Raw genomic sequence first — 18,984 nt, forward strand, 5'->3', positions numbered from 1 at the left:
GAGAGCGGTGAGAGAGAGGGGAAGAGGCTGAGAGAGAGGGGAGAGCGTGAGAGAGAGGGGAGAGCGAGGGGAGAGCGTGAGAGAGAGGGGAGAGCGTGAGAGAGAGGGGAGAGCGTGAGAGAGAGGGAGAGCGTGAGAGAGAGGGGAGAGCGTGAGAGAGAGGGGAGAGCGTGAGAGAGAGGGGAGAGCGTGAGAGAGAGGGAGAGCGTGAGAGAGAGGGGAGAGCGTGAGAGAGAGGGGAGAGCGTGAGAGAGAGGGGAGAGCGTGAGAGAGAGGGAGAGCGTGAGAGAGAGGGGAGAGCGTGAGAGAGAGGGGAGAGCGTGAGAGAGAGGGAGAGCGTGAGAGAGAGGGGAGAGCGTGAGAGAGAGGGGAGAGCGTGAGAGAGAGGGGAGAGCGTGAGAGAGAGGGAGAGCGTGAGAGAGAGGGGAGAGCGTGAGAGAGAGGGGAGAGCGTGAGAGAGAGGGGAGAGCGTGAGAGAGAGGGGAGAGCGTGAGAGAGAGGGAGAGCGTGAGAGAGAGGGGAGAGCGTGAGAGAGAGGGGAGAGCGTGAGAGAGAGGGGAGAGCGTGAGAGAGAGGGGAGAGCGTGAGAGAGAGGGGAGAGCGTGAGAGAGAGGGGAGAGCGTGAGAGAGAGGGGAGAGCGTGAGAGAGAGGGGAGAGCGTGAGAGAGAGGGGAGAGCGTGAGAGAGAGGGGAGAGCGTGAGAGAGAGGGGAGAGCGTGAGAGAGAGGGGAGAGCGTGAGAGAGAGGGGAGAGCGCGAGAGAGAGAGGGGAGAGCGTGAGAGAGAGGGGAGAGCGTGAGAGAGAGGGGAGAGCGTGAGAGAGAGGGGAGAGCGTGAGAGAGAGGGGAGAGCGTGAGAGAGAGGGGAGAGCGTGAGAGAGAGGGGAGAGCGTGAGAGAGAGGGGAGAGCGTGAGAGAGAGGGGAGAGCGTGAGAGAGAGAGAGCGTGAGAGAGAGGGGAGAGCGTGAGAGAGAGGGGAGAGCGTGAGAGAGAGGGGAGAGCGTGAGAGAGAGGGGAGAGCGTGAGAGAGAGGGAGAGCGTGAGAGAGAGGGGAGAGCGTGAGAGAGAGGGGAGAGCGTGAGAGAGAGGGGAGAGCGTGAGAGAGAGGGAGAGAGCGTGAGAGAGAGGGGAGAGCGTGAGAGAGAGGGGAGAGCGTGAGAGAGAGGGGAGAGCGTGAGAGAGAGGGGAGAGCGTGAGAGAGAGGGGAGAGCGTGAGAGAGAGGGAGAGAGCGTGAGAGAGAGGGGAGAGCGTGAGAGAGAGGGGAGAGCGTGAGAGAGAGGGGAGAGCGTGAGAGAGAGGGGAGAGCGTGAGAGAGAGGGGAGAGCGTGAGAGAGAGGGGAGAGCGTGAGAGAGAGGGGAGAGCGTGAGAGAGAGGGGAGAGCGTGAGAGAGAGGGGAGAGCGTGAGAGAGAGGGGAGAGCGTGAGAGAGAGGGGAGAGCGTGAGAGAGAGGGGAGAGCGTGAGAGAGAGGGGAGAGCGTGAGAGAGAGGGAGAGCGTGAGAGAGAGGGGAGAGCGTGAGAGAGAGGGGAGAGCGTGAGAGAGAGGGGAGAGCGTGAGAGAGAGGGGAGAGCGTGAGAGAGAGGGGAGAGCGTGAGAGAGAGGGGAGAGCGTGAGAGAGAGGGGAGAGCGTGAGAGAGAGGGGAGAGCGTGAGAGAGAGGGAGAGCGTGAGAGAGAGGGGAGAGCGTGAGAGAGAGGGGAGAGCGTGAGAGAGAGGGAGAGCGTGAGAGAGAGGGGAGAGCGTGAGAGAGAGAGGGGAGAGCGTGAGAGAGAGGGGAGAGCGTGAGAGAGAGGGGGAGAGCGTGAGAGAGAGGGGAGAGCGTGAGAGAGAGGGGAGAGCGTGAGAGAGAGGGGAGAGCGTGAGAGAGAGGGGAGAGCGTGAGAGAGAGGGGAGAGCGTGAGAGAGAGGGGAGAGCGTGAGAGAGAGGGGAGAGCGTGAGAGAGAGGGGAGAGCGTGAGAGAGAGGGGAGAGCGTGAGAGAGAGGGGAGAGCGTGAGAGAGAGGGGAGAGCGTGAGAGAGAGGGGAGAGCGTGAGAGAGAGGGGGAGAGCGTGAGAGAGAGGGGAGAGCGTGAGAGAGAGGGGAGAGCGTGAGAGAGAGGGGAGAGCGTGAGAGAGAGGGGGAGAGCGTGAGAGAGAGGGGAGAGCGTGAGAGAGAGGGGAGAGCGTGTGTGGGAGAGAGGGGAGAGTGTGTGAGAGAGAGAGGGGGAGAGCGTGTGAGAGAGAGAGAGGGGGAGATGCGTGTGAGAGAGAGAGAGGGAGAGTGTGTGAGAGGGAGAGGGGAGAGGTGTGAGAGGAGAGGGGAGAGGTGGGGCGTGAGAGAGAGGGGGAGAGTGTGTGACAGAGAGGGGAGCGGTGAGAGAGAGGGGGAGAGCGTGTGTGGGAGAGAGGGGGAGAGTGTGTGAGAGAGAGAGAGGGGGAGATGCGTGTGAGAGAGAGAGAGGGGAGAGTGTGTGAGAGGGAGAGGGGGAGAGTGTGTGAGAGAGAGAGGGGGAGAGTGTGTGAGAGAGAGAGGGGGAGAGTGTGTGAGAGAGGGGGAGAGTGTGTGAGAGAGAGAGGGGAGAGAGTGTGTGAGAGAGAGGGGGAGAGTGTGTGAGAGAGGAGGGAGAGCGTGTGTGGGAGAGAGGGGGAGAGTGTGTGAGAGAGAGGGGAGAGCGTGAGAGAGAGGGGAGAGCGTGAGAGAGAGGGGAGAGCGTGAGAGAGAGGGGAGAGCGTGAGAGAGAGGGGAGAGCGTGAGAGAGAGGGGAGAGCGTGAGAGAGAGGGGAGAGCGTGAGAGAGAGGGGAGAGCGTGAGAGAGAGGGGAGTGCGTGAGAGAGAGGGGAGAGCGTGAGAGAGAGGGGAGAGCGTGAGAGAGAGGGGAGAGCGTGAGAGAGAGGGGAGAGCGTGAGAGAGAGGGGAGAGCGTGAGAGAGAGGGGAGAGCGTGAGAGAGAGGGGAGAGCGTGAGAGAGAGGGGAGAGCGTGAGAGAGAGGGGAGAGCGGAGAGAGAGGGGAGAGCGTGAGAGAGAGGGGAGAGCGTGAGAGAGAGGGGAGAGCGTGAGAGAGAGGGGGAGAGCGTGAGAGAGAGGGGGAGAGCGTGAGAGAGAGGGGGAGAGCGTGTGTGGGAGAGAGGGGAGAGTGTGTGAGAGAGAGAGAGGGGGAGATGCGTGTGAGAGAGAGAGAGGGGGAGATGCGTGTGAGAGAGAGAGAGGGGAGAGTGTGTGAGAGGGAGAGGGGGAGAGTGTGTGAGAGAGAGAGGGGAGAGTGTGTGAGAGAGAGGGGGAGAGTGTGTGACAGAGAGGGGAGCGAGTGTGAGAGAGAGGGGGAGAGCGTGTGTGGGAGAGAGGGGGAGAGTGTGTGAGAGAGAGAGAGGGGGAGATGCGTGTGAGAGAGAGAGAGGGGAGAGTGTGTGAGAGGGAGAGGGGGAGAGTGTGTGAGAGAGAGAGGGGGAGAGTGTGTGAGAGAGAGAGGGGGAGAGTGTGTGAGAGAGGGGAGAGTGTGTGTGAGAGAGAGAGGGGAGAGAGTGTGTGAGAGAGAGGGGGAGAGTGTGTGAGAGAGGAGGAGAGCGTGTGTGGGAGAGAGGGGGAGAGTGTGTGAGAGAGAGAGGGGGAGAGTGTGTGAGAGAGAGAGAGGGGAGAGTGAGTGTGAGAGAGAGAGAGAGAGAGAGGGGAGAGTGAGTGAGAGAGAGAGAGGGGGAGAGCATGTGAGAAGGGGGAGGTATTCTTCCCTTGGGTCATAGCTAGCTGAAGGCATGGCTCTCATTTCTGGATCAAGTGAACGGGGATGTACAAGAAGCCCAAAATGGAGGAATGCAGGTTTCTGGAATGCTGGAGGGCTGGAGGAGGTTATCGAAAGCGGGTGGGGTAAATCGAGAGATTTGTAAACAAGAATGTGACTGTTTAATCAGAGGTGTAAGGGGACTGGGAGTCAAAGTCGGTCAGTGAGCACAGACGTGAATGGAACGGGGATGGGGGGGCAGGGTCCGATACACACAGCAGGGTTTTGGATTAGCTCAGCTTTTCACTGGCTGGGCACAAACTGGCTGGAAGAACATTTCGATTAAATATAGCAGAGTTTAATAAGACAACATGTGGATGACCTTCATGAGAAAGTCAGCAAGTACATAAGGGGAATATCCCAGTTTAGTGCACCCAGAAGGAGAATTAATACGGTTCTGATGCCAAGAACTAACAGTGAGAAATAAAATAATTATGTTCAAGGAAAGGAAAGAAACACAGCAGAAAACAATTACTGCCAAAATGATTTCACAATTTGATGCTTATTTGGAAGTAATACTTTAAGATATCATTAACCTTAGCGTTTAGAACTTGTCTGACAATAATATTCACAACGGTGGCTTAGCAATATTCAAACTGAAAGACATCAAAGAACCTGATAATAACACCATAGGTCAACAAATAGATAAAGCTGTAAGAAAACCATAATTGATACAGCACAGAAAGAGGCCATTCATCCCATTATGCTCATGCCAATGCTATAATACAGTTATCCAATTGCACATCGCTCCCCTCCACCACCTTTCCTTCTCCATGGCTTTCAAGTATTTATACAATTTTCTTTTGAAAATTACTGCTTTCACCATCAAAGAACAAAGAAGAGTCCAGCACAGCAAGAGGCCCTTCGGCCCATCAAGTCTGCACCGACACGGTAGCACAGTGGTTAGCACTGCTGCTTCACAGCTCTAGGGTCCCGGGTTCGATTCCCGGCTTGGGTCACTGTCTGTGTAGAGTTTGCACATTCTCCTCGTGTCTGCGTGGGTTTACTCCGGGTGCTCCGGTTTCCTCCCACAGTCCAAAGATGTGCAGGTTAGGTTGATTGGCCAGGTTAAAAATTGCCCCTTAGAGTCCTGGGATGTGTAGGTTAAAGGGATTAGCGGGTAAAATATGTGGGGGTAGGGCCTGGGTGGGATTGTGGTCGGTGCAGACTCGATGGGCCGAATGGCCTCCTTCTGCACTGTAGGGTTTCTATGATTTCTTTCTATGATATGATGCCTTTCTAAATCAAAAACCTTTTGCCTCTACACGGTCCGTATCCCTCTATTCCTGGCCTATTCATGTATCTGTCAAGATGCCTCTTAAACATTGCTATTGTATCTGCTTCTCCTACCTTCTCTGGCAGTGCAGACCGGCCACTTACCACCCTCTGTGCAAAAAAAAAGTTTCCCCCACATCTGTTCCCCACATTGTTATAGGTAGGTCTAGAAGGTAGGGATGTGTTCGGCACAACTTGTGGGCCGAAGGGCCTGTTTGTGCTGTAGTTTTTCTATGTTTCTATCTCCTTTAAACTTTTCCTCTTTTACCTTAAACCTTTGTCCCCGAGCAATTGGCATTTCTAACCTGGAGAAAGAGACACCTACTACCCATTCTATCCAAGCCTCTCATAATTTTGTAAACTTCTATCGCGTCGCCCTTCAACTTCTGACGTTAAAGTGAAAACAAACCAAGTTTTTCCAATCTCTCCTCATAGTTAATACCCTCTAAACCAGGCAACATCCTGGTAAACCTTTTCTGTAGCCCCTTCAAAGCCTCCACACCCTTGTGCTAGTGTGGCCAGCAGAACTGTACGCAATATTCCAAATGCGGCCTAACTAAAGTTCTATACAGCTTCCTTTTAGGCAGTGCAATACAGATCACAAAGCACTTAGCGCATGAACAAAAGTTCCCTTATATTGGACAGAATTCTCCAGTCTTGTACGCCCCACCACCGCTGCCAGGGAGAATGGAGAATCTAGCACTCATCTCTCCTTTATCCATGCAACATCGTTTATCCTCCACCCATGGGTAGTCCCAGGGGAGAGAATCTGTCACTTGTCTGTTAAGATGTTTCCACTTGTGGGGCAGTCAAATAAATCTATGGGCCACAATTCTAAGATAGTCACCAATAACAGCATCCTAACAGCATTGTGGGTGCACCTACACCACATGGACTGCAGCGGTTCAAGAAGGCAGCTCACCACCACCTTCTCAAGGGCAATAAAAACTGGCCAACACCTAGATGCAGTGAGAGATTTTAAAAAAAATCAAATCGGGACTTCAGAAGAAACTTGTTTACCCAGAGAGGTAGTCATGATGTGGAGATACCGGCGTTGGACTGGGGTAAACGCAGTAAGAAGTCTCACAACACCAGGTTAAAGTCCAGTTAAAGTGCAGGAAAGGATGTCCCGAGGCACGGGACATTGGGGAGACCATGCAGACGCTACGACAACGGATGAATGAACACCGCTCGACAATCACCAGGCAGGCGTGATCTCTTCCTGTTGGGGAACACTTCAGCGATCACAGGCATTCAGCCTCTGATCTTCGGGTAAGCGTTCTCCAAGGTGGCCTTCACGACACACAACAACGCAGAGTCGCTGAGCAGAGACTGATAGCCAAGTTCCGCACACGAGGACAGCCTCAACCGGGATCTTGGGTTCATGACACACTATCTGTAACCCCCATGACTTGTCTGGGCTTGCAAAATTTCACTAACTGTCCCGGCTGGAGACAATACACATCTCTTTAGCCTGTGCTTAACCCTCTCTCCACTCGCATTGTCTGTACCTTTAAGACTTAATTACCTGTAAAGACTTGCATTCCAACCATTATTTTGTAAATTGAGTTTTTGTGTCTTTATATGCCCTGTTTGTGAACAGAACTCCCACTTACCTGACAAAGGAGCAGCGCTCCGAAAGCTAGTGGCTTTTGCTACCAAATAAACCTGTTGGACTTTAACCTGGTGTTGTGAGACATCTTACGGTGTTTACCCAGAGGGGGTCAGGCATGTGGAATTCACTACCGCAGGGAGCAGTTCTGTGGAATTGCACAGATGCATTGAAGGGAAACTGAATAATAAAGTTAGATTCAATGCATTGAGAGGCAGTTTGTGTGGAGCACAGACCCTTACATGGACTGGTTGAGTCAATTGGCTGTTCTTGAGCTGTACATTCTGTGTAATTGATACTTGAATTTCAAAGAAACCTACCCCATTATCAGCTGGTAACTTTATGTAAGAGAATCTTGATTTTCATGCATGAACTGACCTTCTTCTTGTGTATTTTCTTCCCTGTGGAGAGTTCAATAGAGGATTAAACACTCGAATGCACCTGAAGAACAGGTGAGTTTCAACGTATTGCAAATGACAAATGCTCCCAAACTGATGCAAGTTGCTTTTTAAATTGAATTCAGAAATATCCCACCCTGTGGCTGACGATTGTGGGTTCAAGTCCCCAACCCAAAGGCCAGAGCACAAAATAAAGCATAATTTCTACTGAAGTACCGAGGGAGTGTCACACTATTGTCATCTTTTGGATAAGATGTTGAACTGAGACCACGTTTGCGCTCTCGGGTAGAAAAAAAAACATAAAAAGGATCCCATTGCATTATTTTGGAGAAGAGCAGATTTATCCTCGGTGTCTTGTCCAACATTTGTCCCTTAGCAACATAACTAACACAGATGACCTGGTCAATGTCACGTTGCTGTTTGTGGGATCTTGCTGTGTGCAAACGGACTGCTGTGTTTCCTACATTTCAACAGTGGTTGCACTTCAAAAAGTACTTAATTGGTTGCAAAGTACTTGGAGATGCCCCGAGGCAGTCTAAAAAGTTATATAAATGCAATGGGTCCATGCTACTCTCAGCTGTCCACAATGAGAGGCAGCACGGTGCCTCAGTGGTTAGCACTACTGCCTCAAAGCGCCAGGGACCTGGGTTCCATTCCCAGCTTGGGTCACTGTCTGTGCAGAGTCTGCACGTTCTCCCCGTGTCTACGTGGGTTCCCTCCGGGTGCCCCGGTTTCCTCTCACAGTCTGAAAGATGTGCCGGTTAGGTGCATTGGCCTTGCTAAATTCCCCCTCAGTGAACCCGAACAGGCGCCAGAGTGTGGTGACTAGGGGATTTTAACAGTAACTTCATTGCAGTGTTAATGTAAGCCTACTTGTGACTAATAAATAAACTGAACTGAGGACTTCAGAGAGTCCCAGTGTATTTCAGTCCTCGCTGGCCCTCCAATATTGTCTCATTTTCTGCAACCAGTCCGTTTGATGAGGCCCGATTTTTCAGGGAATCATCATCCATAGGTCAAACGAGCTGGAATCGGGTGGGGAATACTGATTTTTCAGGACTTTTTCCTCAGTGGGCATTTACATTGAACGATGCGGCTGGATTCTTGGAAAGTAAATCCCTGGTGAGTGATTTTTAGCCAGCTTTCCTGTTCCAGTTTATAGATGCCTATTTGCCACAGCTTCTGAATCACTTTTAAGAAGTCATGATATCTCTCTTGTTCTCTGCCCAAGAATTAGCTGCTTGGAAACTGAATCACCCTCAATCTAAGTTACTCCGAGATGACTAAGGAAGAATAGATGACCAAGCAAGATCCCAACAGTGAAAACCTTATAAAAGCTGATTTGTAAATCAGAGTTGCTTTGACCATGATGGCAATACGACAACATCCAGCTCATCTGGTGTGGGTGTCTGTGTCCGGTGATGGAGGGGAAGTATGGTATGAAGGGCATCTTGGAATCAAATACTATGAAGAGAGGTTTAGACATTGTGCCATTGCTGAAGTACTAACGTGGGCAGTGGGAGACATGGCATATAAAATGGTTCCTTTGTCCCTTTGGCAAGATGCTGGGCAGGGCAAATTAACACAGGAGAGAAAGATTTCAGTAGTAATCATGTGACCCCGAGATGAGCTCCTGACACCCTATCCTCCTGATAACAAAATCCACCTGGATTACAGGGCGATATAGACGGGCTGGCCAGAACTGCGGCAAATGGAATTTAACCCTGAAAAGTGGGAGCTGATGCATTTCAGGAGGACTAACAAGGTAAGAAAAGACGTAATGAACGGTAGGATGTGATAGGGTACAGAGAACCAGAGGGACATAGGAGTGCATGTCCTTTGATCCCTGAAGGCAGCAGGACAGGTAGATAAGGTGGAGAAGAAGGAATATGGGAATACTTGCCTTTGTTAACCAAGGCATAGAATATAGGACATGTCCCGAGGCATGGTACTTTGGGGAAACCATGCAGACGCTACAACACTCTTACATAGAATATAGGCGCAGGGAGGTTATGATGGAGTTGCATAAAACGCTCGTTAGGCCACAGCTAGAGTACTGTGTGCAGTTCTGGTCACCACACTATAGGAAGAAAGTGATTGCACTAGAAAGGGGCAGAGGAGATTCACCAGGATGTTTGATTTGATTTGATTTATTATTGTCACATGTATTAACATACAGTGAAAAGTATTGTTTCTTGCGCGCTATACAGACAAAACATACCGTTCATAGAGAAGGAAAGGAGGGAGTGCAGAATGTAGTGTTACAGTCATAGCTAGGGTGTAAAGGAAGATCAACTTAATGCAAGGCATGTCCATTCAAAAGTCTTGACAGCAGCAGGGAAGAAGCTGTTCTTGAGTCGTTTGGAATGTGACCTTAGACTTTTGTATCTTTTTCCCGACGGAAGAAGGTGGAAGAGAGAATGTCCGGGGTGCGTGGGGTCTTTAATTATGCTGGCTGCTTTGCCGAGGCAGCGGGAAGTGTAGATAGAGTCAATGGATGGGAGGCTGGTTTCCATGATGTGTTAGGCTACATTCACGACCTTTTGTAATTCCTTGCGGTCTTGGGCAGAGCAGGAGCCCATACCAAGCTGTGATACAACCAGGAAGAATACTTTCTATGGTGCATTTGTAAAAGTTGGTGAGAGTCGTAGCTGACATGCCAAATTTCCTTAGTCTTCTGAGAAAGTAGAGGCGTTGGTGGGCTTTCTTAACTATAGTGTCGGCATTGGGGGACCAGGACAGGTTGTACGTGATCTGGACACCTAAAAACTTGAAGCTCTTGAACCTTTCAGGATGTTGCCTGGGATGGAGCATTTCAGCTATGAAGAGAGGCTGGGATTGTTTTCCTTAGAACAGAGAAAGCTGAGGGGTGATCTGACTGAGGTGCACAAAATTATGAGGGACATAAATAGGGAGGAATGTTTCCCCTGAGTTGAGGAGTCAATAACCAGGGGGCATAGATTTAAGGTAAGGGTCAGGAGATTTAGTGGGGATGTGAGGAAAGGTTTTTTTCACCCAGAGGGTAGTGGGAATCTGGAACTAACTGCCTGAAATGGTGGTAGAGGCAGGAACCCTCACAACATTTAGGAAGCATTTAGATGAACACTTGAAAAGCCATAGCAGACAGGGCTACAGACCAAGAGCTGAAAAATAGGATTAGAATAAATAGGTGTTTGATGGTTGGTGCAGATATGATGGGCCAAAGGGCTGCATTCTGTGCTGCAAAATTCTATGACTCTATGACTTCTTTTCAATTCTGGAGCATCACCCCATATCACCCAGATTCTGCTATTTTGCTTTCAGACAGTGATGACATTTAATCTGCTATTAACACCTACTCTGGAATAAAGCTTTAGTCTTTAATACTATCATTACCACTCCCATTGTCATGTGTTTCATGATATCTTTGTCATTTAATCTCTCCTGACTTCCAACCTATCCCTGACCTTCTATTTGCTCCACCTGCCCCTGTTTACTAATGAAACTCTCATTAATGTTTTGGTTTTCTCTGGACTCTACACATCCTTATCACCTTTTATCAACCTCTGGACTAAATATTATATGCATTGCATCAGTTATTTTGAATAGCGGTTATATTATTGGTAAAGATAACGGAATTTCTTGCGGTGAAATCAGATTTCACCAGTGGATTGGCAGCTCGTGTTACACTACACTTGATTTTCATTTCCATTAGAGTTAGGCGTGGTGTAAACCGGTTTAGTGATTTGTTACGGTCACTGGCAACCACCATGATCTAGTCGGACACCACAGTGGCATTCTGAGGGAATGCAGCACTGCTGAATGCACTGTCTTTCAGATGAGATATTAAACCAGGTGGATACGAACAGGTCGGCCACACATGACTCTATTCAAAGACGAACAGGGGATTTTTCCTGAGTCTTGTTCAACACTTTTCCCTCAGACAGATTAATTGCGATCTCATTTCCATTTGTGGGACCTTTCTTTGATGACCTGTGATAGAGGAAATTAATTGGCTTCTGAGAACCAACAACTTGCTGCGTTCAACTCCTTTGTAATTCTATCCATGGTCATTGTGGCTAAACGGGCCATCTAAAATGGCGATTTGTAAAGCACTCTGGGACAATTGGGCAAGAACTAAAACGACAGGCTGCAGTTTAAAGACAGAGACAAACAGGCTGCAACCCTGACGAGTGAATAAACAGGATATGGGTCATCTCCAGGATGAAAGGGACTTTATGGTCACCCTGGGTTGTTTCATCTCCAGGATGAAAGAGACTTTCTGATCACACTGGGTTGTTTACCAGACGTAAGGGCACCGTGACCCCTTATTTAGGAGGGAGATATGTGACCTATGTGCCTCCAGCACCTACAGACATGGCCGTTAGCGCAGAGTCGCTGAGCAGAAACTGATAGCCAAGTTCCGCACACACAAGGACGGCCTCAACCGGGATATTGGGTTCATGTCACACTATTTGTAACTCCCACAGTTGCGTGGACCTGCAGAGTTTCACTGGCTGTCTTGTCTGGAGACAATACACATCTTTTTAGCCTGTCTTGATGCTCTCTCCACTCCCATTGTTTTGTTTCTTAAAGACTGGATTAGTTGTAAGTATTCGCATTCCAACCATTATTCATGTAAATTGAGTCTGTGTCTTTATAAGTTCTGTTTGTGAACAGAATTCCCACTCACCTGAAGAAGGGGCTCAGAGCCTCGAAAGCTTGTGTGGCTTTTGCTACCAAATAAACCTGTTGGACTTTAACCTGGTGTTGTTAAACTTCTTACTGTGTTTACCCCAGTCCAACGCCGGCATCTCCACGTTAGGTACACAGCCAGAGATCGGTGTGGCAGCACCTGATTGGACTCTTATCGATCAGGGTGATCAAGTCCTGATCGAGTGATTGGCAATGGCCAAAAGGGGCGTGAAACCCAACGAGGTATAAAGGGTGCTGCGCAACCAGGAATCTCTCTCTCTCTCTGTCTTTCACTCTCTCTCTTTCTTTCGCTCTTTCTCTCTCTCTCTCTTTCGCTCTCTCTCTCTGTCTCTGACCCCACGAACGAGCTACAACAACAGTGACCATCGCCAGCGATGACCAGCATGAGGAGAGCCAGCACACCCGAGAAGGAAGGAAGACCAGAGCCAGAGTGCCAGACCAGACCAAAGGACCAGACTACGCAGAGGACGACCGAGACCAGCGCACAGATAAAGGCCAATATCTGCTTGGGTACGCGCCAGTCACGCAAAGTTAAGTCAAGGTCTTATATTGGACTTGAACTTTAGTATTTTCCTGTAAGATAACTTATCGTTGGTTGGGTGGGTGATTATTGATTGTGTGGGTTTAAATAAATATTGGTTGTACTAATAAGATGTCTACTCGTAGTTATTTGTCCACCGTATAAGGGTTAAAACAGACTGTGCGGCAGGTAAGAGGCAACAGTCATTCATCACTATTCTTTGTTCCCCACATTTCCCTCACCCCTCAATCTCCTCTCCACTACTGCTTAAAACCTGCCCCAATAGTGGTTCAATACAATTTCAAGAAACACTTTTAAAAGTAATTGAGAAACATTAAAAGCCTGTGCTAATAACAGACACTGAATGCCCTTAGATTGTGTAAACTCTTAGGCCACTCATATCATAGAAACTCTACAGTGCAGAACATAGGAATTCAGAGCGAGAGTAGGCAATTCAGCCCCCCGAGCCCGCTCTGCTATTCTATGTGATCGTGGCTGATTTCCATCTCATCCTAATGCCAGAAGGAGGCCACATGGCCCATCGAGCCTGCACCAACAACAATCCCACCCAGGCCCTATCCCCATAACCCCTCATGTTTTTGATTTTGATTTGATTTATTATTGTCACATGTATTAGCATACAGTGAAAAGTATTGTTTCTTGCGCGCTATACAGGCAAAGCATACTGTTCATAGAGAAGGAAAGGAGAGGGTGCAGAATGTAGTGTTACAGTCATAGCCAGGGTATAGAGAAAGATCAACTTAATGTGAGGTAAGTCCATTCAAAAGTCTGACAGCAGAAGGGAAGAAGCTGTCCTTGAGTCAGTTGGTACGTGACTTCAGACTTTTGTATCTTTTTCCCGACGGAAGAAGGTGGGAGAGAGAATGTCCGGGGTGCATGGGGTCCTTAATTATGCTGGCTGCTTTTCCGGCTGCAGCAGGAAGTGTAGACAGAGTCAATGGATGGGAGGCTGGTTTGCGTGATGGATTGGGCTACATTCACGACCTGCTAATTTACCCTGCTAATCCCCCTGACACTAAGGGGCAATTTAGCATGGCCAATCCACCTAACCCGCACATCTTTGGACTGTGGGAAGAAACCGGAGCACCCGGAGGAAACCTACGCAGACACGGGGAGAATGTGCAAACTCCACACAGACAGTCACCCAAGGCCGGAATCGAACCCGGATCCCTGGCGCTGTGAGGCAGCAGTGCTAACCACTGTGCCGCCGTCCGTATGACTGACAATAATTCCAAGTGATACCCAAAATTAAATTTAAGAGATCAAACCTTTGCTGTTCTTGCTCTATGTCTATCTGATAATTTCTACTTCTCCTGTTACTTCGACAGTTCTGTGGAAACAGGAGTGAAGGGGTTAATGACCGCAGGCAGGTAGAATAAGCAATTTGACATCAATTTTGACAATGAGCTTACCTTCTGTCCTCTGATGAACAGGCATGTGAGAAACACAGTTGTCAACACTGTGCAGACAATGCTGATTCCGATCACGGTTACCTGGTCCGCTAACATGATACAGTCAGTACAATGCCCTTTGAAACTATTTGGATCACGTGCTTCCAGAGTTGGCTGCTCTGTTGAGAAGAACAATATTGCTTTGTTGATGTGCCATGGGCAAAAAAAAACATGCATTAAAATACATCACTATCACTGGCAAATACAATGGCTAATATCGTGTTCAACACACTGGTATCTGAGAGGCGATACCTACCGGGAAAGATTGAACAGGCTGGGGCTCCTCTCTCTGGAAAAAAGACTGAGGGGTGACCTGATGTAGGTCTTTAAGATTATGAAAGGGTTAGGATTGTCAACTGTAATCAAATGTATTCCTGGAGGTTTCATGACTTTTCCCCCCATGCTTCAGTCATTATTCAACATATCCACCCTTTTGACATACTGCCAACTGAAAAGCAGAAAGACTCCTTACTCAATTGGATGATCCTTGACTGTCAGCCAAACAGGCCTTTTCCCCCATTTTAAATACTTTCAGTTTTGGTAAAGAGAAATGTTCAAAGAAGGTGACAAAACAAACATTTTTTTTTAAGAAGAGTCACATGGACTCCAAACGTTAACTCTGTTTCTCTCTCCACAGATGCTGCTGGGTGTTTTCAGCATTTTCTGTTTTTATAATCTTTTTTAATGTCCCAATGGTTTTTCTCCAGGGTCGCACACAGCAGTGTCCTGGAGATTCATCTTCAATTCCTGGAGACTTCCTGATCAATAAGGGGATCAAGGGTTATGGGGAGAAGGCAGGAAAATGAGGATGAGAATCATATCAGCCATTATTGAATGGCGGAGCAGACCCGATGGGCCAATTGGCCTAATTCTGCTCCTATATCTTATGTCTTATGGACTGCAGGCCAATCCTGGAAGGTTGGCAACCCTGGAAGGGGTTTAATAGGACAGAAGGTAGAAAGACGTCACCATTGCGGACAAGACCAGATCCAAGGTCCATAATTATAGGACAGTCACCAATAAATCCAATAGAAAACTCTGGAAAAACTTTTACCCAGAGAGTGGTGAGGAAGTGGAACTCACTACCACATGGGGTACTTGAGGGGAATAGGAGAGGTACATTTAAGGGGAAGCTAGATAAACATGAGGGAGTAAGGAAGAGGAATATGTTGATAAGGGTTATACCAGCGGAGGGCAATCAATAACCTGGGGGCCACATGCGGCCTATCTGGGTTCTGAATATGGCCCACGAGACATTTTGTTGGCCATTGCCCACCTGTAGAATAGTCCATGTTGTTTTTTTCCTACCGGTCTGACTGAAGTGATTCCAACGTAAAGCAAGGGCAAGTGAAGTGAGGTGTGTGCTGATTGCTCACAACATTGACTGTGAGAGCCGTGCGCTCCCTCTGTGTCCAAAGTGTCAATATTTCTTTCGTTTTTACCATTTGAGGTTGTTGACAGTTCTATTAATATATAAATGATTAAGCATTTTCTATAACTTATGAAATATTCGGTGTGTATTAAATGTATTTAATCTTATGGGGTCACGGTTAGTGAACAAGTCTGATTTCAATCTTGTGGCCCACTGAGATGAAGGAAGGCCACTCATGAGGTCCACTCACTAGCCCATTACTTGGTTAGATGAATAGGGATGGGAGGAGGCTCTTAAGGAGTATAAACACTGGTATGGGCCTACAGGACCGAATGGCCTGACTCAGTACCGAGTCAGGCCATTCGCGAAGTATTACTTAGTAATACTTCATGACGGTAATGATTTGTTGTCCAATCAGTTGCATATTTTGGTCAGATCAACCACCACTTTAGTATAAGTTGTGGTTTGGTATCATTGAAGGTGGCAGGATGAAGGTCAAAGATGTGCACATTAAGTGGGTTGGCCATGCTAAGCTGTTCGTTAATGTCCTAAGATGTGTAGGTTGGGGGGATTAGCAGGATAAATGTGTGGAGTTACGGGGATAGGACGGGGAGTGGGGGGGAGGGTGGTGAGCCTGGGTAAGATGCTGTGTAAGAAGTCTCACAACCTATCTGTTACAGAGTTGGTGCAGACTCGATAGGCCGAATGGTTTCCTTCTGCACTATTTGGATTTTATGATTCTATGACAAGTTGAGTAGCTGTTAATAAAACATACAGTATCGTGGGCTTTACTAATAGGGGCGTAGAGTCCAAGATCAAGGAGGTTATGTTGAACTTGTATAAATGATGAAGCATTTTCTATAACTTGTAATGAAATATTCTGGTTTGGTCTTAACTGGAGTATTGTGTCCAGTCCTGGGCCCACACTTTAGGAAAGATGTGAAGCAATTACAGAAAGAGCAGAAAGGATTCATGAGAATGGTTTGAAGAATGAGGACTGTTTTCCTTGGAGAAGAAAAGATTGAGGGGAGATTTGACTGAGATATTCAAAATCATGAGGGAATCGCGACAGAGTAGATAGGGAAAAACTTTTCCCATTGAATGATAATGAGAGGGCACAGATTTAACATAATTGGTAAAAGAAGCAATGGTGACATGAAGGAAGCTCTTTTCACACAGCAAGTGGTTGAGATTTGGAGTGTGCTGTCTGAGTGAGTTGAAGGCAGGTTCAATCGAGGCTTTTGACTGTTATCTGAAAAGGAAAGATGTGCAGGGATATGAAGAGAAGTGGGGAGAGCACTGGGAGAGCCGGTGCAGACACAATAGGTCGAATGGCCTCTCTCTGTGCTATAATCATTCTGTGGGAAACAGAAAATACTGGAAATACTCAGCAGGTGGCACTTGGAGAACGAAAGGGAAGGTCTGTGGTGAGATTAAGTGACTAAAGGCATGATGGTAATAAAGCGGGACTGGTAATGGGCATAGTAAAGAAACAACAGATGTATCCAGCTGAGATGTGAATAGTTACACAACAGCTGTCTAAATACAACATGAAGGGATAAAGAAAGAAATGAAACAAGACTGAACTAGCAACAAACATGCTTACCCTGAATGACAGAGGTTAACACATCCAAGGACAGAATGGTTTATATCAGAACTTGCATGTTCCCAGCAGAATAATTAAACAAAACAATGAACTCCAGGGAAAAGCCACTACTATCTGACTCTCATTTACCATCGGAAGATCAAGGAAACATAGAAAATAGGAGCAGGAGTAGGCCATTCGGCCCCTTGAACCTGCTTCACCATTCAACATGACCATGGCCTATCCTCTATCTTGAGACCAAACTCTCACACTCTCCCCATACCCTTAATACCTTTAGAGTCTAGAAATTTCCTATTTCCTTCTTAAATATATTCAGTGACTTGGCCACCACAGCCTTCTGTGGCAGAGAATTCCATAGGTTCACCACCCTCAGTTTCTCTGCATCTCAGTTCTATATGGCCTGCCCCAGGCCCTGAGACTGTGATCCCTTGTTCTAGATCCCCCAGCCAGTGGTAACAACATCCCTGCATCCAACCTTTCCAGCCCTGTCAGAATTCCATTTGTTTCAATTAGATCCTCTCTCATTTTTCTAAATTCCAGTGAATACAGGCACAGTTGATCCAATCTCTCCTCATTCAATAATCCTGCTATCCCAGGAATCAGTCTCGCAAACCTTTGCTGCACTGTCTCTATGGCATGAATATCATAGAACGTGCACACCTTTGGACTGAGAGGGGAAAGTGGAGCACCTGGAGAAAACAGGGAGAACGTGCAAACTCCATACAGACAGTCACTCCGCACAATGATAATGATTTTAGCAAATGTTACTCGCAGTGTCCTGAATCCTGCAATCTTCCCGCTTCTGGCGTCAGCCATGGCTCAGTGGGTATCTCCGAGTGAGAAGGTTGCAGCTTTCAAATCCCATTCACGAGACATGGGCACAAAGTCTTGGCCGACTTTCCCAGCACCGAGGAAATGCTGGAATGTCCACCTGTATTTAAGTCTCTGAAATAGCACTTTCACTCACTGAGCCTCAGATGACCCTGGGTAGGGAAGTTATAACATACCCGGTGGCCACAACATGAGGATTGAGAAGGTAGAAGTGAATACAAATCTTGGGATTACCTGCTACCTGCTTTCCTAGTGCAGGAGCAGTCCAAGTTATTTTTGCCTTTGTGGTCACCTCAAAGCCTAGCTTGATGTCTCAGGAGTCACATAATACATCAATATATCATATACAATATAGCGGGTATCTCAGGTTGCTAATACAGCCTCCATCATTTACATTCCCTGAGTTTATCACAGACAGCCTCTGATATGGACATAAGGAACTTAGACTTCTCCACTTCCACTAAAGCTAATTACACAGGTGCTGCTAATATCTTATTAGCCACCCCAGGTGTTCAGAAAGGATTTGCCACCTCAATCTCAATATCGTATTTGTATGCCAAGCCTTGCATGTGTGTCTGGGCCTCAGTAGATGTTTACTGAGTTGGACTCGTTGGCGGTTGTTCATTCATCGATCAGTCGGTGTTGAAGCCCCCCCCCCCCCAACCGGTGTTAGAGATGATCGGTTCTGGGACGGGAATGGGGCTACGTAATCAAACACGGGATAACACATGCTCGCTTGGGACACGTTCACCCTCAGCAAAGGGAAGCTCCTCCCAGTGCCTGACCCAATCATTGGGGAAAAGACAGACAGCTGAGACATGGCGACGCAGACTGGAGCAGGCGAGGAGTAGAGCCTGGCTCTATTCATTCCTCCGTGAGCGAGGATGGTCTTAATTCTTCAGAAAAGTCGACAGATCCATCCAATGTGAGCCAAGCTCATCAACACCAACAATAGGAAATGGGGTCTTTACCAAACAATCTGGCCCATCAATGAAGCAACAACATCTTAGATCCACGAGAAAAATGAGCAATTAAGAACTAGAAGATTGAGTTGCCATGACATAGAAGTTTGGAAGGCCTCATAGGCAGTATGTCACTCACTTGCTGTAGTCTGAGATCATGGCTTCATCAGAACATGCAGTACTGCAAGCTAAAAAATAGTGGTATTTTCCCATCATGCACCAGTGACAGTCAAGTCAATGCATCAAAGAACAAAGAAAGTATCAGCACAGGAACAGGCCCTTCGGCCTTCCAAACCTGCACCGACCGTGCTGCCCAACTGAACTAAAAATCCCCTACCCTTCCGGGGACCATATCTCTCTATTCCCAACCTATTCATGTATTTGTCAAGATGCCCCTTAAAAGTCACTATCGTATCTGCTTCCACTAACTCTCCTGCCAACAAGTTCCAGGCACCCACCACCCTCTGTGTAAACAATTTGCCTCATACATC

General features: G+C 48.1%; 1 protein-coding gene across 3 annotated transcripts in view; it reads right to left on the reverse strand.

Moving 5' to 3' along the window:
* kitlga (kit ligand a) overlaps positions 1 to 18,984 on the reverse strand; it is a 123,306-nt gene that overhangs the window by 5,663 nt on the left and 98,659 nt on the right. For all 3 annotated transcript variants that reach the window (XM_078219629.1, XM_078219627.1, XM_078219628.1), the window contains 3 exons: positions 13,684 to 13,841; positions 13,540 to 13,601; positions 6,958 to 7,038 (listed from right to left, as the gene is read on the reverse strand). In XM_078219629.1, coding sequence (XP_078075755.1) covers positions 6,978 to 7,038; positions 13,540 to 13,601; positions 13,684 to 13,841 — 281 coding nt within the window. In that variant the 3' untranslated portion in view covers positions 6,958 to 6,977. The remainder of the gene's footprint in view (positions 1 to 6,957; positions 7,039 to 13,539; positions 13,602 to 13,683; positions 13,842 to 18,984) is intronic.

The sequence above is a fragment of the Mustelus asterias genome, chromosome 9 (assembly GCF_964213995.1).
Source record: "Mustelus asterias chromosome 9, sMusAst1.hap1.1, whole genome shotgun sequence".
Lineage (NCBI taxonomy): Eukaryota > Metazoa > Chordata > Chondrichthyes > Carcharhiniformes > Triakidae > Mustelus > Mustelus asterias.